Raw genomic sequence first — 21,675 nt, 5'->3', positions numbered from 1 at the left:
AGCTGTGTTCCTTTTACCAATCCTCCTTCTACTTCGGGTGCCTATACTGGGGGTTCCAGGGTGCTGCTGCCAGAGTCCAGCCCCCAAGGGCTGGAAGGAAAGGGCTTGGACTCTGAAGGTAATTAAGGAGGATAGTATCTGGAGGTGCTGAGGAGCCAAGTCACCAGGAAGGAGGTGTCCGGGACACCTGGGGGCTGCCAAGAGCCCTAACCCCCCAGAGAGGACAGCAGGCCCTGGATGACCTCTTGTCCCTGTGCACTTATCTTCCTGACACAAGTGGTGCTCCCCACACCCCTGCCCTTCCTCGCTGCCCTGCCTGGGTCCTGCTCCGGGGTGGGGGGTCACAGAGGGCAGGAAACAGCCGGCTTGGCTGGAGCCAGGCAGACCGGCTGGGGCTGGGAATTCCCTCCTCCCTCCCCATCCAGGCTCAGTCTCCCCTACTCATATGCAGCTTCTCCCTCCTGTTTATCCACACCCACGCCACCTCCGTACCAGGATCCTCAACTCTCAGTTATGTCTTCAGCCTCCAGGCGGGACTCTGCCCTCCAGGTGCCCCCTGCTCCAGGTTCTGGACTGCTTGATTTTTCCCATTTAGTGGGAGATGAAACTCACTATGCAGACAGGAGACGGTGCTTGAGTGGCGAGGAGACAGGGAAATGAGGCCGGGTGGAGTGAGGGGCTGGTGATACTGAGGGATGAAGAGGTGAAACAGCTCTGGTCGGACCAGGACGCTATGTTTTTCCCCCCTGGGATCAGTGTTCCTCATCTAGAGGGAAGACAACGCCCCAGTTAGAAAACAGCAGGGCTGGGGTGCAGCTCGGTGGTACAGCGCCTGCCTAGCAATCTCCAGTACTGAAAGAGAAGAAGAGAAAAGAAAACACAACCTATTCCTTATCAGGTCTTCAGCTCCCACCCCCAGCCTGTAATCCAATTCCTAGTATCTAGTGTATAGCAATTAAAGAATGAATAAATGAAGTCTTTATTGAATAACTACTGCGTGCCAAATGATCACTGTTAGTTTACAAGATTTGTAAAACATGGCTCCTAGCCTCAAAAAAAGAAATTTAAAAAGCCTGATGGGAATTAATGATTTAATATATATGATCCAGTCAGTTATTAGCTAATGACAATCCCATGATTTCCCCTTTCCACAGAGATGACGCCTGAGATTTTCACTGTAATGCTCTGGAGCCACCCTGGGTCTATCCTATGGGTGTGAGATCATTTCTTCCACCCTCAAACCACCAGAATCTCTTTCCAGGCAAGTTAAGTATCCATGGAATTGTTCAACACAGACTGGCATTCATGGCACTACCTGAATCATTACAACCCTGGGTGCCGGCCCATGCCTGTAATCCCATCACAAGTTCAAAGCCAGCCTCAGTAACTTGGTGAGGCCCTAAGCAACTTAGCGAGACCCTGTCTCTAAATAAAATATGAAAAAAAGGCTGGGGATGTGGCTCAGTTTTAAGTGCCCCTGGATTCCATTCCCAGTACAAGAGAGAGAGAGAGAGAGAGAGAGAGAGAGAGAGAGAGAGAGAGAGAGAGAGGCAGGGTTCTTTTTTGCTGCACCTTATGTTAATTGTTTTTCACAGTCTTGGAGTTGTGGCTTTTCCGATATATAATTAAAAAAAAAAACCTAATCATCCCTTTGCACCATAAATTGTTGAAATTATCACTTTACTTCTCATATTTCAACCTCCCCTCTCCTGGTCTACCTAATCCTGTCAGGTCCAAAGTTCAAGTTTACTACCTCAAAGCTCTGGAAGTTTCAACTTCATGCCTTACCTGCCTGACTCTTTCCATGGCCCTGGTTAATGAGTGCCATCAATTTAAACAGTTCTTAAGGTAAGCCATAGCACAGAACACTTGAAATGACTTGAAATCTTACAGCTCTTATACAAAAGAAATTTGATAAGGGTACTAACATTATCAAAAGTAAGTTGTAGCCAGGTGGGGTGGCACCTGCCTGAAATCCTAGTGGCTAGGGAGGCTGAGGCAGGAGAATTGCATGTTCAAAGCCAGCCTCAGCAATTTAGGGAGGTCCTAGGCAATTGAGTGAGACCCTGTCTCGAAATTTTAAAACATAAAATGTGTTGGGAATGTGGCTCAGTGATTAAGCATCCCTGGGTTCAATCCCCAGTACCAAAAAAAAAAAAGCAAGTTGTAGCCAGGTATAGTGCAGCATGCCTGTAATCCCAGCTAATGGGAGACTGCGGCAGGAGGATCACAAATTCGAGACCAGCCTCAGCAATTTAGCAAGACCTGTCTGAAAAATAAAAAGGATTGGGGATGTGGTTCAGTGGTCGAGTATTTACCCAACTCTTATGAGACCTTGGGTTCAATTCCCAGCACTGCAAAAATAAATAAATAAATAAAGTTGGCATTTACTTATCTAATAATAACTAAAAAACTAATTTGGATATATATAATCAACCTATAATCACTGGGATACTGCACTGATTTTTCTGCTTTCAGAAAAAGCAGAAAATGATGTAACTCTGTGGTAAAGTGCCCTTGGGTTCAATCCCCAAAATCAAAATAAAATAAAAGATTACAAAATCATTATCATATGAAGAAGTGATCAAAGATAAAAGTAGAAAATAAAAAGCATTACAGTCCCGGGTGTCGGTGCACACGTGTAATCCCATCGGTTTTGGGAGGCTGAGGCAGGAGAATCGCAAGTTCAAAGCCGGCCTCAGCAACTTAAGGAGGCCCTAAACAACCCAGCCAGATGCTGTCTTGAAATAATATACAAAACAGGGCTGGAGGGGCTGGGGAGATAGCTCAGTCGGTAAAGTGCTTGCCTTGTAAGCACAAGGCCCGGGGTTCGATCCCCAGCAACGCCCCACCCCCCAAAAAAAGGGGGCTGGGGATGTGGCTCAGTGATAAGTGCCCCTGGGTTCCATTCCCTGTATAGAAAGAAAGAAAAAAAAAAGCATTACAGAGTTTGACTGGGGGCATGCTCGGTGGTAGAGCACTTTGCTAGCAGGCATGAGGTCCAGGGTTTAATCCCCAGCACCATAAGGAAAAACAGACACTGTGGTACATGCCTGTAATCCAGTGACTCAGGAGGCAAGACAGGAGAATCCAAAGTTCAAAGCCAGCCTTGGTAATTTATTGAGGCACTAAGCAATTTAGTAAGATCCTCTTTCAAAATAAAAAGGGTTGGGATGTGGCTTGGTGGTTAAGAGCCCTGGATTCAATCCCTGTACCTTTTTTAAAAAAATTAACCCTATATTTTTATTTCTTAAAAATTGTATTTGTTCTTTTTGATTATCCATGACAGTAGAATGTATTTTGACATGTCATACATACATAGGGTATAACTTCCCATTTTTGTGGTTGTATGTGATGTGGAGTTACACTGGTCGCATATTCATGTATGAACATAGGAAAGTGAGGTCCGATTCATTCTACTGTCTTTCCTATTCCCATTCCCCATCCCTTTCCGTCATTCCCTTTTGTCTAATCCAAAGTACTTCTATTATTCCTTCCAAAGTACTTCTTATTATTCCCTCCCTGCCACCTTATTGTTCCCCAGCCCTTTTTATACTTTATTTTGAGACAGTGTCTTGCTAAATTGTTTAGGGCCTCCCTAAACTGCTGAGGCTGGCTTTGAACTTGGCCATTCTCATGCCTCAGCCTCCCTAGCCACTGGGATTATGGGAGGGCACCACCATGCCCACACACCTGGGATTACAGGTGTGTGCCACTGCGCCTAGCAATTCATTAGTTATTTAATGAACACTTAACTATGGGCCAGGACTGAAAACATAAGCCATCCTTTGCTTTCTAGGACCAGATAGCCCATAGGTAGAAACAGCTAGGAGACCTCAACAGGACCCAGGCGGTTAAGAGCTAAGCATAAGGAGGCAGGCACAGAGACCAGCCTGCCATGGTGGTGCATGCCTGCAATCCCAGCAGCTTGGGAAGGAGAGGCAGCAGGATCACAAGTTTCAGGTCAGCCAGGGGACCTTGAGATCCTGTCTCAAAATTAAAAAAATAAAAAAGGCCAAGGATGCAGCTCAGTGGCAGAGTGCCCCTAGGTTCAATCCCCAGTATAGCCCCTGCAAAAAAACTGGAAGGGACAGTAAATAGAGGGCACAGAAATGGTGACATCCTTGGGGCTGGGGAGATAGCTCAGTCGGTAGAGTGCTTGCCTTGCAAGCACAAGGCTCTGGGTTCGATCCCCAGCACCCAAAAAAAAAAAAAAAAAAAAAAAGAAATGGTGACATCCTCCCATTCAGACAGCTGCCAGATAGGGGGATGATGCCAGGGCAGAATCCAAGGACAGAGACAGTGAATGAGCCGGAAGAGGAGAAGAGGACCGAACACCTGGGAGCCACCCACTAAGGGGTTTTAGGCCAGGAAGCGACATGGTTGGAGGTGTATAGAGAGGTCCCACTTGCACAACTTTGGAAAATGGATTGAAGACTGAGAGCAGAAAAATCAGTGTAGTATCCAAAGAGCCATGTGGGTACATGTAGCCAGGCTTGGGGTGTGGGGACAGGGAGCATGCCTGCAGTCCCAGGGACTCTGGAGGCTGAGGCAGGAGGATTGTTTAAGTGTGAGGCCAGCCTGGGCAACTTAGTGAGACCAGTCCCAAAAGTAAAAGGACTGGGGATATAGCTCAGTGGTAAAGAACCCCTGGGTTCAGGGCCCAGTACCTGCAAAATAGGTGTGCATGGCTGTGTACGAGTGTGTTATATGCGTGGGTTTGGCTGGGGGACAACTGAAGAGTCACTAAAGAGCTCAAGTAGGCAGAGTTGGGAGCTTGGCTATGCGAGCAGAGGAAACTGAAATCAAGATGTCTCAAGTTCAGGCTTGGGGACACAGTGACTATCATGGACATGTGGAGTTTAGATCACTGTGTACCAGCAGGTCCAGAAGCCTGCTGGATCCAAACTCCAAGGGTCTGGAGCTCAAGGACAGTTCTTTGGCTGGAGACCCAGATTTGGGAGGGATAGGCATATGTTGGTAAAGAAAGCTATGGGGCATGGGATTGGGGGAGGTACACAGATTGGGGCCACTGGGGAAAACTTCATAACTTTACATTTTCTCTGGTGTGTGTGTGTGTGTTTTGGTACTGGGGATTGAACCCAGGGGTGTTCAACCACTGAACCACATCCCCAGCCCTTTTTTATATTTTATCTAGAGATAGGGTCTCACTGAGTTGCTTAGGGCCTTGCTAAATTGCTGAGGCTGGCTTTGAATTTGCCATCCTCCTGCCTCAGCCTCCTGAGCTGCTGGGATTACAGGTGTGCACCACCAAGCCCAGCTTCCAGTCTCTTTTATTTTTTATAAGTAGGTTGTTGTTTTCTTTTTTTAAAGGGTTTCACTAAGTTACTGAGGAGCTTGCTAAGTTGCTGAAGCTAGCCTTGAACTTGTGATCCTCCTGCTTCAGCCTCCCAAGTTGTAATTACTGGGAGCCTCTACAACTTGGTGAGAACCTAAGCAATTTAGTGAAACTGTCTCAAAGGACTGGGGATGTGGCTCAGTGGTCAAGCACCCCTGGGTTCAATCCCCAGTACGAAACATTGAAATTATCATAAAGAACCTTGTTACAGGTAGGGCAGGTATTAATAGGGCACCCATTTACAAAACAGAAAGACAAGGGGGCAGGTTCAGAAGGTTTAGCGACCTGTCAAAGGCACTCAGGCCACCTGACCCAGTGTTGTGAACTTTCAGGGCACTCAGCTAGAGAAGGGACTCCCAGCCCCACCTCCAGGAACCTGTGAGGCCCCTGGCTCCTCCTCCTGACTCCCACTCAAGGACCCAAGGCAGGCAGGGGGCATGTCCCTACCTCTGCTGTGGAGCTATTCTCCTGCTGAGCCAATACTTTCCACTGGCCATTAAAAGGGTGTGATTTAGCCCCCTAACCTTCCTTGGAGACGTTCCCACCCTGCCCCCAACCTTGGGGCTGAGGATAGAGGAAGGGACCCTGATTGCTGTTGGACTAGCAGGGCCTGAGAGTAGCCGCCAGAAATGGGAGTGAGCATCAGTGGAGCTGATGGGAATAGGAAAGGGGAAGGGCAGATCTCGCTGCTCAGGCCAGGGATACCAGAGGGCATGGAGGACAGGAGGGAGGCTAAGGGGCTGGGCGGCCAGAGCTAAGGTGAGGGGGGGCAGGGAGTGGAAAGGTGGTGGAGGGGGAGTGGGAGGGTGGGGGAGAGGTAGTGGGAGGCTCATTGTCCCAGCAGGGGGAAGTCTTTTGTTTCCTCTCTTCCCCTGGCAGGCTGACAGGATATGAGGCCAAGCCCCCATCTCCATGCCAGCATCCCCCCACCCACTGGACATGGCCTTTCCCTTACCATTGTGTCCTAGATGGGGGCGGGAGCAGGCAGGAGGTTGGTTCTAAGAGGGACTATAAGAAGGAGTATTTGTGACTGGGGGCTAGACTACCAGGGTACTGAAGGGACAAGAGCCCTGGGCTGGTTAGCGGAGCTTGGCAGGGAGAGATCTGTGCTTGGGGAGGAGCAGGAAGCCTGGCCTGGGTGGGGCCAGCACAGAGGGTAGCAGGTCTCCCGAAGGGGAGGTAGGCTGGGCCCCATAGGAGATGACGCAGGGTTTCAGGCGTCTCCCAGCCCCTACTATTCCCGCCTGGGGGCCTGAGAGCTCACCTGAATCCCTGTGCCCCGCACCCCCTCCATTCCCTAAGCTTGACATCACCCCACCAGGGCAGCAGGGTTCTGGTGAGAGCCCATCAAACCCAGGTGTCCGGCCTGGGCCCTCCACATCCAGTTCTCTGGATGCTCTCCCTCTCTAGGATTCAGGACTGTGTCATCCCAGTGTCCTCCAGGATCCCTGGAATTTCATCCCTCCCCTCTGCTCCCTCCTGCGACGTTTTGCTCCATCAGCTGTTCCTGCAGGAAGGGCGCCCTGCATAGCCTCGCCTCTCTTCCCGAGCCTGAGCCTTTTGTTTGCTGGGTCTGCAGGAAATTGTAGGGGCGGTGGCCAAGGGCTCATCTGCCCCAGGGACCTGGGGGAGGAGGGGGGCCAGATTCACCAGACTTAATCCTGGGGAGCTCGCGGCGGGAGTCGGGGATGGGAATCACCAGGAAATTGTTATTCGAGGCCTAACTCGGAGCCCCCAGGCCTACAAGAAGTCCAGGTCGTCCCAGGGGCGGCCCGATTATGTTTGGGGATCCCTAGAATTGGAGGGTGGGCGGACACCCTGAAGTCACTTATAGGTTGACAAGGGATTGCTACCAGGAGAGAAAAACCCTGAATCTCAATTTCTTCCAACACGCCTCTGACTCTGGGGATCCCAAGAGGTAGAGAGGTTGCAGGCAGCTCACTCTCTGAAGCTTAGTACCCACGCCCCCGCGGCCCCTGTTAAAAATGGTGGGGAGGAGGAGCAGCACGTAGTCCCAGAATTCGCGCCTTCCCAGGACGTAACCGCAGAAAAGGCGGCGGGGTGGGCGCTCTGGCGAGCCAGCGTCCTCTCGTTGGTTGCCCTCTCTCTGAAGCCACCCAGGGCTCCGCCATCTTCCCTTCCCAGGAGGCGGGGCGGAGTCGATGCCGTCACGTGATCAGCAAGCCCTAGGCTCGCGACTGCTCGCTGGTGGGCGGATCCGGGAGGGTTCCTACCGCTACAGTCCAAATGAATAGTTCTTAGAACTGGGGATTGTTCGAGGCGCCAAAGCTACGGCAGCAGAGAAAATAAGAACTCCTGTTTTGTGGAACTTTCTTTTTGGAGTAGGCAGTGAACAAGAAAATAAGGAAACAATGCATATTAGATGATGTTAAGTGCTACGGAGGAAAAAAAAATATAGATTCGATGGGGAGGAGGGTGTGATTCAATTTTAGAAAAAGGAATTGGCGGGGAGTATTTCACTAAAAAGATAATATCAAAGTCCCGAAGACCTAAAGGAAACTCATCATTTTCTTTGAGCTACAGAGCATTTTTGGATTGTTTGAAGTACAGCCCAGAGTCCATTGTGGGGGGAATGCATGCACAGGAGATGAGAGATTGGGGATCAGGTGCAGATGGGGTAGGATGTTCACATAATATCTAGATCATTTTGAGACACTTTGGAGCAAAATGAAACGTTATTAATATTTAGGTCAAGGCAACAGGCATAAATCAGACCTGTAGTTGATAAATCAGGTCACCCTACTGATAGGTTATTCTGCGTTTATTTTGAAGAACATGGGAAGCCAATGGAGAGTTGGAGAGAAGCAGCATGAGCTGATATTTGCTTTGACAGCACCACTCTTAGCTGCTCTTTTGAGGAGAGATCGTAGGGTCAAGGGCAGAAGCAGGAAAGCCAGTGAGGGGGTTATTGCAATAATTGCGGGATGCATTGCTGGTGGCTTGGACTAGGATGATTAGATGTGGTTGGATACTGGTTGTGTCTTCAAAGTGGAGGCAAAAACATTGTGGGATATGGGATGTCAATGTGGGATATGAGAGAGTATTCAAGTGTAACTGCAAAGGTTTTGCCTTGAGCCCCTGTATTGTTGGACATACAATCTGAAGTTCAGAATAGAGGTACAAACTGGAAATACACTCTTGACGGCACTGTTATATAAATGGTATTTAAAGCTATGAGCTTGGACGAGGTCCACAGTCTCATCCAATGGATGTAAGTGGTGAAGACAGAACTACTGGCCCTCAAGTGGAGCTTCTATTTCACAATGGCCTCTTGGCTGTTCCTCACCAAGAGGATGTGATGACACCTAAGGGTGCTCCAAAGTTGAGATGAGAGAAGAGGAAGAACCAACAGAGGAGACCAAGTGGGAGGAAATGCTGAGTATGGTGTAAGAGAGGAAGGCATGTCAGATGATGCAGGTGGTTTAGTGTAACAATGCAGGAACAGAGGCCATCGCCCTGACCAAGTGGAAGTCATTGGCGACTTGGTGAGCACTTTCCCTTTTGCTGAGGGGCAAAAATCTAAGTGTAATGGTATTAAGAAAAAATGAGGGAGGGTTAGGAATGCAGCTCAGGGGTAGGATGCTTGCCCAGCATGTATAAGGCCCTGGGTTCAGTCCCTAGTACCAATGAAAGTTTTAAAAGTAAAGGGGGTGGGGGTGGGGAATTAGAAATAGCTAGTATAGACCTAAACTTTTAAGGCATCTGGTTATAAGGGGAACAGAGAAATGGAGGGATGTGTGTGTGGTGGGGGGAGGGTGGGGGGAGGGTGGGGGTACAGGTGGCAAGTGGAACCAAGAAAATCTATTTCTTTTCTTTATAAGACAGGAGAGAGAAAGCACATATGTATACGGCTGGGAATGACCCAGTGGAGAGAAAAGGCAATGAGTTGGGAGCACAAGTAGCATGTTAACCAGGGCTGGAAGCATGCTCAGTTTGTTCATAATGTCAGGAGGAGGGTGGGCAAAGGGCACTCATGCAGGGAGGCAGATGGTGGGTGGAGAGGAGCTTTTAGAGTCTCTTCTGATGGCTTCTGTTTTCTCCATGCCGTGGGAAGCAAGTCAGTGAGCCAAAGGCTTACGGGTGGAGGAAGCACTGGAGGATTGAAAAGGGGGTGAGAATTTCAGTCAATGGCTGTGGGAGAGTGAAAGGACTAGAGAAATGTTTTCAGGGTGCTGGGAGCTTTAAGGACCCACTTGAGGTTAAGGGTCATGAGTTTGAATGAGACGGGTTGCTATGGTTGGGTGTTTTCTCCAGTCACATCCAGCTGCTTGGGACAGGCCAGATGAGCTGTGGTTTTGCCAGACAGGTGTAATAAAGAGAAAGAGGGGCAAGGGTATATGCAAGGGAGTGCTTGTAATTGACCTTGACTTGGAGTTAGGTAAGAAGGGAAGTGAGGATGAGAGGGAAAGAGGAAGAGGAACGATGGAAAGAGGCTGGGGGGTTGTCTGGTGAGGTGCAGGATTGTTGCTGTCATGCATGACAAAACTTTCTCCTTGGCCAAACTTTAGCCAGTCTCCTCTGAGACCAGTTGCCTAGCCTCCATGTTGCCTACCCACCGTCCCCCATCATCACCAGGCCTGTCTAACTCAGTTTGTTTGTTTATGGTGCTGGGGATTGAACCAGGGGCTTGTGCAAACTAGGCAAGTGCTTTACCATTGAGCTACATCCCCACCCAGCCCTTTAAAAAATTTAAAAAAAAATTTTTTTTTGGTACTAAGGATTGAACTCAGGGGCACTGGACCACTGAGCCACATCCCCAGCCCTATTTTGTATTTTATTTAGAGACAGGGTCTCACTGAGTCACTTAGCACCTCACTTTTGTTTGAACATGGGATCCTCCTGCCTCAGCTTCCCAAGTTGCTGGGATTACAGATATGTGCCACTGTGCACGGCCCCTTTTAAAATTTTATTTTGAGACAGGATCTCACTAAGTTTCTGAGGCTGGCTTCAGCCTCCCAAGTAGCTGGGATTACAGGTGTGCACATATATGTCCGGCTTGTTTTGTTCAGTGTAGAGAAATTCCCTTCACCCTTCATATTTTATCACTCTGGGCTGCCTTCAGCAAGAATCCTATTACTTTGTTTTAGCAAAAATCCCCTTACCTGATGTCTCCTTTTAGTAGTTTTCCACACGCTGACCCTCACTTTGTGCTCACTGGCTACAAACCTTCAGAACAGAGTCTGATGTCAGTATGTATTGAACTCAGAGCTGAGCTATATCCCCAGCACATTTAATCTTTTATTTTGAGAGAGGCACTAAGTTGCTGAGGCTGGCCTTGAATTTGCAATCCTTCTGCCTCAGCCTCCAGAGTGCTGAGATTACAGTCTTGCACCACTGTGCTTAGTGCCTGTTGCAATATCTTGAAGACAATTGCAGTAGTCCTGAATAAAGTCTTCCTTAATGATGTCAAATTAATTCTCTGACATATGTACTAAAAGAGCTAGTGAAAGAAGAGGGTTTGCAGAATTGGTAAAGACAAGGTACAGGGCAAAATCAGAGAACCCTAGCGAAGGGTAAAATCTCTGAAGCACAGTCGAGTGACTGACAGGCCAGGGGGTTGGAAGTCTCACCAATGTGGAACCCACCAAAAATTGTGATAGGCGTGTGGACAGCTGAGATGACCACTAAAAGTGCCCAAATTGAGTTGCTCATGAGATCTCTTTCTGACAGAGCCACATTTGGGTTGGTCTGGACTCCTTCCTGTCCTAGGAGAGTGTTGTAGATACTCTATAACCGAGGACCGGTGGCAGGAAAAGCCCTGTTCACTTCCTGAGGCTCATATGAAGGTGTGACCATAAAGGTCTGTATAAAAGTTAGGAATATACTACTAAAGTTGTGCGAGTTTCAGTTTCTTAATCTGCAAAGCTGAAAGAGCAGCGCCGATCTCACAGAGTGGTTATACACATTTAATGCAGCACTGTATGCAAAGAATAATTTACTGAACATGCAGGCGTTGTTGTGAAGTGTCTCTTAGCTCCTGAATTCTCACGGTAACCTTTAGAGGGAGGTTGTAGTTTAACCTCATTTTACAGATGAGGAAACACTATCTGGAGGTGCTGCTGTTGATGGGATCTGAAAAGAACGAGAAGGGGGCTCCAACTAGACAGTTGGGTTCACAAATTCCATGATCTCTGCTGGAGGTAGGAACTTCAAGCCTGGAGGCACGAAAGTGGACAGCGGTCCAGGCAGAATCATTAGGGTCTGCGCCTCCGGCCCGGACCGGCGGCCCATGTCTCCCTCCCGTGGCCAAAGCTAAGACCGCAGGTGGCGGGCTGGACGAGGCCCGAGCGGAGGGTCCTCGCTGGGGGTGACGGGCGACGACCGGACGGACGTTCTAGGGCTCTGTGAAGCTGGAGAACTCCGGAAGGCGCCGACTGACGTCGCCCGAAGTACCGGGCGACGCACCTGAGCCAGGTGCCGCGGCCCCGCCCACCGCACCCGTTTTCCGCGGTTAACCACACACCCATTTTAGGGGGCGGGTCCTCCTGGGAGCGCCTCGGAGCTGAGCGGGGTCGGGACCGCGCGGCGGGTGCCTGTTTGCATGTGGGTAACGCGGTTGTAGGGACCGTGGCCCATGCCACGCGCGAGCCACAAGTCTGCAGGATCGCGGGGCACCAGCCCCTCGGGGCGCACGTGGAGCCACCCCGCCGGCTCGGGGAGCGCCAGGGGCGGGGCTTCCCCCTACACGCCCACGGGGCGGGGCCGGCGCCAGGGACCAATGGGGCGCCTTGCTGGGGGGGCAGGCTCGGGGCCTGGCATCCCGGTAGCCGGCTGTCTTTTCCGGCCCCCGCGCCCCCGCCGCGCGTAGCGGACCCCACCGGCGTGCGGGGATCATCCCCGCGCGGCTGCATCCCGCGGGTGGTGAGTGAGAGCCCTGCTGCGACGACCTGAGGGGTGCGCCTGGTCGGCGAAGGAGGGCTTGGCCCCTGCACCCCGCTGCGGGAGCGAGTGGGCAGGAGCGGGTGGGTGGGGTGGGAGGCCCCCAGACCTTGTGTGTGCGTTGCTAGCTGGCCTGGGTTTCTGTTTTGGTGGTCGAGGGAGTGGGGTCGGGTTGGTAGAGTTGAGGGGGCTCCTTGTGTGGATGGGCGTAATCCGGTGAAGCTCTGGGGAGGAGGGGGCTTGAGATGGGTTGAGGGAGGGGGATAACGGAGGGCGGGGCTTTGCAAGATTTGGAAGTTTCTTGTTGCCGGTGGGTGAGGTGATTGTAATGTGGGACTTGAAAGGGGTGGCTCAGGACTCTGCCGGAGGGAGTGAGGAGTGCTGCTTGCTGGTAACTTACTTCCCTTTTGGGGTATTTGCTTCCTCTTGTACCGCTAGTTAAGGGGGAATAGGCTGGAGAAGTCTGGGCTGCCAGGGGACCTATGTCCCTTTCTAGAGCCGCTGCCATCCCTGGTCTCAGGGATATGGGAAGGGGTGGCCTCCAGGAGCTGGGAGGGGTCCTGGTACCCATGCAGAGCGGATTGGGGTTCACGATTGGGGGCAGTGTTTGGGACCATCTGCAACCTTGCTGGCGCTTTTGAGTTGAGTGTGTGTGTGTGTGTGTGTGTGTGTGTGTGTGTGTTTTCTGCCAGTGAATATGTAAGTTTTCTTACAGCCCCCCTCCTTTTTTGTGGGTGGGGGCTCGATGGAACTACTATCCATGCAGCTTAATCTTTTTTACAGGCCACTGAACCCATTTGTGGCTTCCTTTGCCTGGGCTCAGCCATGGCCAGCGAGAACTCACCTCTGCTGGCCTATAGACTCCTGGGGGATGAGGGGTCTGCCTTCCCTGCCTCTGGAGCTGGAGGTCCTGGAGGGACGTCCCCTCGGAAGCTCTCCACCTTCTTGGGTGTGGTGGTGCCCACCGTCCTGTCCATGTTCAGTATAGTTGTCTTCCTGAGGATTGGTGAGTAGGGAGGACTTATGGTGGGGGTGGGGCATGGGTAAGGGTGGTTGGAATGAGGCTGGGGGAGAGGGTGGAGACTTGGGGAGGAGGCCCTCTGTCGCCTTATGTGCAGCTCTGCCCTGGAATTCTGCTGCCCAGTGGAGCGGGCAGTTGGTGGTGGTGGGGTGGCCCTGTGACCCGTGTGCCCTTCTCATCCAGGGTTCGTGGTGGGTCACGCTGGGCTGTTGCAAGCCTTGGCCATGCTCCTGGTTGCCTACTTCATCCTGGCCCTCACGGTCCTCTCTGTCTGTGCCATCGCTACCAATGGAGCTGTGCGAGGGGGTGGAGCCTACTGTATCCTCCCACCTGGATGGACGGGGATCTGGGCAGTTGTGTCTTCCAGGGGTGGATGGGGAAGGGGCCCGTATCCTCCATCTGCTGAGGGCCAGCAGGAAGGCTGGGATGAAGGAGACCAACAGGGCCCCATGTAGCAATTTCCTCCATTAGAAAGTAATCATTTTACATACGAGAAAACTGGAGCTCAGAGCGTATATAAGGCTGGGAGGTGACTTCACCTGGGTATATCACCACAGGGAACCGAGCTGCAGTTTGCAGGGAGACAATACCTGGAGGCTAGCTCCAGAGAGATTCAGGTCATGGCCCCTTCCTCATGCTCCCTTTCAGTTTCTTTTCCCTTAACCCTCCCCCTCGCTTCTACTTTTAGTCATGATCAGCCGGACTCTGGGGCCTGAGGTCGGGGGCAGCATTGGCCTCATGTTCTACCTGGCCAATGTCTGCGGCTGTGCTGTCTCCTTGCTGGGACTGGTGGAGGCTGTGCTTGATGTCTTTGGAGCTGGTCTGTGTTCTCCCAACCTGGTGGGGGCAGCCTTGTGGGTTTTCAGGGTCTGGGATTGTGGGATCGTGAGGGTATGAGCCCTCTCCAGGAGGGAGAGTTCACCTGGTTTTCTTCTCCTGTGTGGCCAGCCTCCTGTAGGAAATGTGGACATCCCAGAGATTGTTCTTGCCCACAGGAACAATTATTCAGGGAAACTACCGTAATCCCCATATTGATAGAGCAAGATTGGTATTCACTAGGGAGAACTAGGATGCTAGGGTAAAGCATCTCAGTGGGGAAGTAGGGAAGATGGGCTCTTGGACAGCAGTTAGGCAGAGGGTCTGGTTCTGTTTTGGGTCATGGCTGGGGTTGGGACCCTCCCTGGAATTGTGCCTTCTAACTCTGTCCCTTCCTCTTTCCAGATGCCACAGGGCCTAGTGGGATCCGGGTCCTGCCGCAGGGTTATGGCTGGAACCTGCTCTATGGCTCCCTGCTGCTGGGCCTTGTGGGTGGCGTGTGCACCTTGGGAGCTGGCCTCTATGCCCGTGCCTCCTTCCTGACATTTCTGCTAGTTTCCGGTTCTCTGGCCTCAGTGCTGGTCAGCTTTGTGGCAGTGGGCCCAAAGGACATCCGCCTAACTCCTCGTCCTGGCACCAATGGCTCCTCGCTGCCACCCCGGTTTGGTCACTTCACCGGCTTCAATAGCAGCACCTTGAAGGACAACTTGGGTGGTGAGCTGGGCACTGCAGTGCCAGGGTCCTTGAGTGAGAGGTGGGCAGGTGTGGGGTCTGGGTGCTTAGAATCCCAGGAGGAGATTCCCAGGGGTTAGAGAGAACCAGGGGCAGGTGGTCTCGACTCCACAGGGCAGGCAGATTGCAAATGTGCCTGGCTGAGTTAGGCCTAGTGGAGAGAGTGCAAAGCAGGCTCTGCTTTGGAGGAACTTGAGTGCAGGTTGGAGAAATAAGATGTGCATTCAGGAAACAAGTAACACAGTAAGACCCAGAGGGATTCAAGCAGAGGAGGGGACCAGCCCATGGCTGCTGAAGACAGGGGCAGAATATCTGGTCTGGGCTGGGTAGGGGAATTCAGATAGCAGGGAGCAGGGAAGGGAAGCAGGTTTTGAAAGAGTGTGGATTTGAGCCTGTAGGAAGGAGCAGAGAATTGGGGAGCAGGCAATGCAGGGCCAGCAGAGGGGTTGGGGCTGGGGTCTCCATGAGGGCAGTGGAGGGGAGACGGGTATTGTGGAATCGAAGGACCTTGATGCCTGGATCCCAAGAGGGACACTGATATCCTCTTTGCCCTGGGAACAATCCCTTGCAGCTGGCTATGCGGAGGACTACACCACAGGGGCCATGATGACCTTTGCGAGCGTCTTTGCTGTCCTCTTTAATGGCTGCACGGGCATCATGGCTGGTGCCAATATGTCAGGTGAGAGTCTCTGTTGCAGCTTCCTGGGTGAGTGGGAATGCCACCCTGAAGGATATGGGGGGACAGCAGAAGGCTGACCTCTCTCCCTCTGCGCCCTTCCCTCCAGGGGAGCTAAAGGACCCCAGCCGGGCAATCCCTCTGGGCACAATCATCGCTGTCGCCTACACCTTCTTTATCTACATCCTGCTTTTCTTCCTCTCCAGCTTCACCTGTGACAGGTGCCTGGGGGATGGGGGCGAGCCAGGCCCTCGAGGGAGTGGGGTGGGTGTTGGCATAGGTTGGTGCCCCTGGATCACCACCAGAAGCACAGCCTGGGGAGCAGGTACCCATGTTATTGGTGGGTGGGGGCATGAGGATGCTTTTTCCCACTGGGAGAGAGACGGAGCTACCACATGGTGGTAGCTGACCAGTAGCCAGCAGCTGCCATGAGCCTGGTTTAATTGTGAGCACTTAGTTGGGGGTGGACATGGGGGGGATGGTCTTCTAGTACTTTGCTTTTGTACAAATATTCTGCCTCTCATGCATGTACCACTGGGAATGACCAAGGCAGTTTGCTGATGACCACTGAATGCCAAGTGTACCCCTCGGCATGTTGATAGAGTCAGTATCACTGTGATCCTTAAGATCACGGTTGAGGTCAGTTGAGAGGACCAAGCTCAACCACACAATGCTGTGGGGAATTTTCTCCCAAGGACCTTCTGATGGGTGCTCCTTGATCATCCCTATCCTCTCCTCTATCCTCCCTCCCAGGATCCTACTGCAGGAAGACTATGGGTTCTTTCGATCTATCAGCCTGTGGCCCCCGCTGGTGTTGATTGGCATCTATGCCACGTCACTCTCAGCCTCCATGAGCTCACTCATCGGTGCCTCCCGCATCCTGCATGCCCTGGCCCAGGATGACCTCTTTGGTTTGTCCCCCTCTGTCTTCGTGCCAGCTCTGAGCACGCACTCTTGAGTCTGTCTCGGTCCGCACTTGGCCCAAGCTAATATATCTCCTATGATTCTGTTTTTATAGGAGTGATCTTGGCACCAGCCAAGGTTGTATCCGGAGGGGGAAACCCCTGGGGGGCGGTCCTGTATTCTTGGGGCCTAGTACAGGTAAGCCTCCCTCTGTGAGTTGCCCCGTCCTGTAGCTGGGAGGATCAGAATCAGGCTTACATGTAGGCTGGGAGACGCATATAAAATGGTGGCCACGGTGGCATTTGGTGGGGGTACACTTTTTTCATAGTGTTCATTGGGACTTCTTGGGGGAGCTTTGGCATTTGGTGCGGGGGCGTGTCAGCACTTTGGATCAATGCCCCACCTCTTGGTCCCTGCCCAGCTGGTGCTTCTGGTAGGGAAGCTGAACACATTGGCTGCTGTGGTGACTGTCTTCTACTTGGTAGCCTATGCTGCGGTGGACCTGTCCTGCCTGAGCCTGGAGTGGGCCTCTGCCCCTAACTTCCGGTGAGAAGCTAAGATGCCTGTGTCCCTAGAGAAAAGGAGGGAGGAATTGGACCAACTGAACCCCGGGGGGTGGGCTGGCACCTGGAGCACATACCGTTTGATCAACACCAGCCCTGAGTCCTCTCCCTTCTTTCTCTGCCCACCCCAGCCCCACCTTCAGCCTTTTCTCCTGGCACACCTGCCTGCTGGGGGTGGCCTCCTGCCTGCTCATGATGTTCCTCATCAGCCCTGGGGCCGCCGGCGGTTCCCTGCTTCTCATGGGCCTGCTTTCTGCCCTGCTCACAGCACGAGGAGGCCCCAGCAGCTGGGGCTATGTCAGCCAGGCCTTGCTTTTCCACCAGGTTGGGGGTGCTTGCGGGAAGGGGTTGGGGAGGCAGTCTGTGAAAGCCCCCTGCCCAAGAATTGGTGTCCCTGTCCAGGAGGGGCTGAAAGGGGGCTGCCCATTCAAGCCCTTCCTCTGTATCGCCTCACCTCTGTTCCCAGGTGCGGAAGTACCTGCTCCGCCTGGACGTCCGGAAGGAGCATGTGAAATTCTGGCGGCCCCAATTGCTGCTCCTGGTGGGGAACCCCCGGGGTGCCCTTCCTCTGCTGCGGTTGGCCAACCAGCTCAAGAAGGGAGGGCTCTATGTGCTGGGCCATGTCATCCTGGGAGACCTTGGTGAGTGGCCCTTCTACCTGTTCCCACCCTTCCTCTCCTGCTTCCACCTCAGATGCCTCATTTTTTTCTTTTTCTTTTTGGTATTGGGGTATATCCCCAGGACTTTTTATTTTTTATTTTGAGACAAGGTCTTGCTAAGCTGGCCTCGATCCTCCTGCCTCAGCCTCCCGAGTCACTGGGATGACAGGTGTGTATCACAGTGCCCAGCTCATGCTACTGCTACTTCTTTTTTTTTTTTTTTTTAAATGCAGATGGACATAATACCTTTATTTTATTTATTTATTTTTATGAGGTGCTGAGGATCGAATCCATTGCCTCACATGTGCTGGGCCGGTGTTCTACCGCTGAGCTACAAACTCAGCCCCTCATGCTTCTTAAATTATCCTCCAACCACCCACAGGCCTGCCCACACCCATTTGGGATTCGGACTCTAAAATAAAAGTCAGTGAGTTTGGCTCACGGTGTTGTTTACTTTCTCTGCAGATTCCCTGCCATCGGACCCAGTGCAGCCGCAATACGGGGCATGGCTGAGCCTGGTGGACCGGGCCCAAGTGAAGGCCTTCGTGGACCTCACTCTGGCAGCCTCTGTGCGCCAGGGGGCTCAGCATTTGCTGCGAATCTCGGGCCTTGGTGAGTGCCCTTCTCTGAGTCCCTTTGGCCCCCTTCATGGCCCCCCCGAATCTCAGCTCCCTTCCTACAGAGGCTAAACCACAGATTGCAACACTGCAAACAGAACTCACAGCATAGTACAGATAAGACAGCGCTCGATGATAACAGCCGCAGACAGGGTGCGATAGGGTCTAACAGAAGAGGCTAGATAATGGGGTGATACTATTTTGTCCCCCCCGCCTTTTTTTTTTCTGAGCCAAAAATTGGAGGAGAGCCTCTGACGAGTGTATTTTTTGGGACAATGGGAGAATTATTTGAGTCTTGTACTATTCCAGTGAAGCGATGGTTGCTAACCACCAGGGTTCGGAAAAAGCATGACCACGAGGCACTGATGTGGCCAGCAAAGGTTTTGTGGAGAGACGGTAACTAAGCCAGGCCTGAAAGGGCCTAAGTGGTGGGGAGGGGCACAACATGGTCCCTGACACCACAAACAATGCTGGAGGGTGTGTGGGGCTGACCCTTCTAGATGGAGCAGAACAGTCCCAGCTTTGTGATCCTTAGTGCTGAGGTCTCCAGCCTTGTAGCTCAGGTTCCTCTGAGGTACCATGCTCAGTCTCTTCCTTCTCCCTTAATCCCAAGACTGGCATCTGTCACCTGAGTACACACCTCCTCCTTCATTTAGAATCTGGCTAAAGTTCAACAGCATTGGACATTGCCCTGCTTGGTGTGAATTAGAACCCAGGAAAATGCTCAGGAGGGGTTGTGACTAGTTTAATTTGCAAGATCAGCTGCACTTCCTGCTTGCTGAGAGGTTTTGGAACAGTACCAAGTATGTTGAGCCCCCCCCACCCTAGCATCTGAGGGCCTGATCTTTCCTCAGCCCCTCCTGTTGTTCAAAGACACCACTGTATTCATGAAACTTCTGTGGAAGATGATTCCCACAAGAGGGAAGGGACTTCCTTTGTATAGTAAACTTTCTGAGCATGTAGGATTTGATCTCTTCATAGATTTTGAGCTATTGTTTCATGAGAAAGGGGTTTTAGAAGTGCTCTCTCTTTTGGTACAGGGATTGAACCCAGGGGTACTTAACCACTGAGCCCAGACCCAGCCCTTTTTAATATTTTATTTAGAGACAGGGTCTCCCTAAGTTGTTGAGGGGCTCACTAAATTGCTGAGGCTGGCTTTGCACTTGTGATCCTCTCGCTTCAGCCACCCAAGTTGCTGGGATTACAGGTGTGGCCACCACACCTGGCAGAAGAGGTCTCTTGAGTCTCATTGTACACTCAGCCCTGTTGAAGAGGGGAATAACCCAATTTCACACTGGTTGTTCCAAAATTAAAAAAAACAGAACTTGTGGACAGAGACTTGGGATGTTGAGGTCAATCCACACCCAGCTTGGTGGCCCAGAGAATGACCTCTGGTGTGGGCAGGCTGTGTTCATCTGCCTGCCCTGGGACTCACCAGTGTGAGGCTTTGGGCCAGTGACTTCACCTGTGGTGCCTCAGGTTCCTTATCTGCACAAGGGGGACATAAACAGTACTTATCTCACAGCGTTACTTCAAGGTTCAAAGGAACAAAATACAAAGAGCTTTCACGCAGATGTTGGCTCTGTCCTCTCAGGACTAGGCTATGGACCACCATTCTCAGGGCTTTGCACTAATAGAAGCAGACTGCAAAGCCAGCACTTTTTCTGATCCTCCCTCTGCGGGGCCTGGGGTGCTGTTTCTCTGGGGTTGAGGCCATGAGCTTGAATGACAGGGGTGTTTGGTTTGCCGGGTGGAGTTCAACTCGCATCTCCCATCTGGAGAAAGGTGTGCTGCTCACAGCTTGCAACAGGTAACAGCCTGGGCTCCAGCATCACCAGCACTCCTGCCTTGAAAGAATCCGAGGGGGAACTTTGTCTATTTAAGTAGAGAAGATTAGCCATGCAGATAATCAGATAGATGCATGTGAAAGTGTTTAGGAAAACTAAGTCATCCTGCAAGCATGTGAGATGTTGCCGTAAGAGCCCTGGCACAGCGGGGACCTAATACTTTATGGCTGACACACGTCGATGACCGCGTTGTGAGTGGGTGCATATCAGCGTGCTGTAGCCTCTGCCTGATTCCTGTTGGTTCCTTTCTGCCTCCCCCTCTACCCCCAGGCGGCATGAAGCCCAACACATTGGTCCTAGGTTTCTACGATGATGCTCCGCCACAGGACCATTTCCTCATGGACCCCGCATTCTCTGAGCCTGCGGATGGCACCGGGGAGGGTGGGTCCCCAGCCCTGAGCACCCTGTTCCCCCCACCCCGGGCTCCTGGGAGCCCCCGGGCTCTCAGTCCCCAGGACTATGTGGCCACCATGGCAGACGCCCTCAAGATGAACAAGAACGTGGTTCTGGCGCGGGCCTGCGGGGCCTTGCCCCCAGAACGGCTGAGCCGGGGTTCCTGGAGCACGGCTCAGCTTCATCACGTGGACGTGTGGCCCCTCAACCTGCTGCGGCCCCGGGGTGGGCCTGGCTACGTGGACGTGTGTGGCCTCTTCCTGCTGCAGATGGCAACCATCTTAGGAATGGTGCCTGCCTGGCACAGTGCCCGGCTCCGGATCTTCTTGTGCTTGGGGCCTCAGGAGGCCCCCGGGGCGGCCGAGGGGCGACTCCGGGCACTGCTGAGCCAACTGAGGATCCGGGCTGAGGTGCAGGAGGTGGCGTGGGGCGAGGGTGCTGGGGCTGGGTCGCCAGAGGAGGAGGAGGAAGGGGACTTTGTGAACGGTGGGCGGGGCGACGCGGAGGCCGAGGCCCTGGCCCTCAGCGCCAACGCCCTGGTGCGTGCCCAGCAGGGGCGAGGCTCTGGAGGGGGGCCTGGGGGGCCCGAGGGTGGGGATGGAGGAGAGGGTCCTGCCACGGCCCTCACCTTTCTGTACCTGCCTCGGCCGCCTGCTGATCCTGCCCGCTACCCCCGCTACCTGGCACTTTTGGAGACTCTGAGTCGAGACCTGGGCCCCACTCTGCTCATTCACGGTGTCACCCCTGTCACTTGCACTGACCTCTGAGGCTCTGGGTGGCTAGGGAGAGCCCATGCTCATCCTGATTAACGGACGATCTGCCTTCCACTGGCCAGGACCTTGGGTCATAGAACCTGGCGGATGTTTTAAGGGGATCCCGGGCTCCGGCGTCGCTCCGTCTTCTTTGAGAGAGGGACCTAGTGCACTAATGCTGGGCGGCTGTCCCCACCTTGTAGGGCATTCGCAGCCCTTCTCCCCAGCTGGGCCTCTCCCTTCACTGGTGCCTTGACGGGAGGGGCTGGTCTCCTCTGCGACTCTAGGCTACCTCAGTGTCCCCATCCTCGTGACAGACGCACAGGCCCCTGGGGTGGTGATGCTCTAGTTCTGTTTTATTTTTCTAACTCTGCTGACCATGAATAAAAGACCGAAACACTAAGGTTTGGCTGAACACTGCTGGCGGGGAGGTGAGA

The 21,675-nt window shown here is 52.7% G+C and overlaps 1 protein-coding gene across 6 annotated transcripts; it reads left to right on the top strand.

Annotated features, from left to right (window-relative positions):
* Positions 1-1,800: 1,800 nt before the first annotated feature.
* Positions 1,801-21,661, top strand: Slc12a9 (solute carrier family 12 member 9). Of its 6 annotated transcripts, none has more exons than XM_047534066.1 (14): positions 1,801-1,848; positions 13,043-13,265; positions 13,464-13,598; positions 13,969-14,100; positions 14,502-14,810; positions 15,400-15,507; positions 15,614-15,725; positions 16,258-16,415; positions 16,523-16,605; positions 16,829-16,953; positions 17,102-17,294; positions 17,437-17,611; positions 18,095-18,241; positions 20,364-21,661. In XM_047534066.1, the coding sequence occupies exons 2-14, from the start codon at positions 13,085-13,087 to the stop codon at positions 21,251-21,253; spliced, it is 2,748 nt and encodes a 915-aa protein (XP_047390022.1). In that variant the 5' UTR covers positions 1,801-1,848; positions 13,043-13,084; the 3' UTR covers positions 21,254-21,661. The 6 variants fall into 6 exon arrangements, with proteins under 6 accessions (XP_047390022.1, XP_047390021.1, XP_047390019.1 ...); XM_047534065.1 differs by lacking the exon at positions 1,801-1,848 and adding an exon at positions 8,844-8,865; XM_047534063.1 differs by lacking the exon at positions 1,801-1,848 and adding an exon at positions 12,089-12,241.
* The last annotated feature ends 14 nt before the right edge of the window (positions 21,662-21,675 follow it).

This window comes from Sciurus carolinensis, chromosome 18, assembly GCF_902686445.1.
Source record: "Sciurus carolinensis chromosome 18, mSciCar1.2, whole genome shotgun sequence".
NCBI classification, from domain to species: Eukaryota; Metazoa; Chordata; class Mammalia; order Rodentia; family Sciuridae; genus Sciurus; species Sciurus carolinensis.
Note: the sequence above shows the minus strand (reverse complement) of the source record. Positions and strands in the feature narration are given on the sequence as shown.

Excerpts from the sequence above, each read along its gene's own strand:
- Slc12a9 (XM_047534066.1), top strand. The coding sequence starts at position 13,085 with ATGGCCAGCGAGAACTCACCTCTGCTGGCCTATAGACTCCTGGGGGAT. Across the intron at positions 13,599-13,968 it reads GCGAGGGGGTGGAGCCTACT|TCATGATCAGCCGGACTCTG; the intron begins GTATCCTCCCAC and ends TTCTACTTTTAG. Across the intron at positions 14,101-14,501 it reads GCTTGATGTCTTTGGAGCTG|ATGCCACAGGGCCTAGTGGG; the intron begins GTCTGTGTTCTC and ends TCCTCTTTCCAG.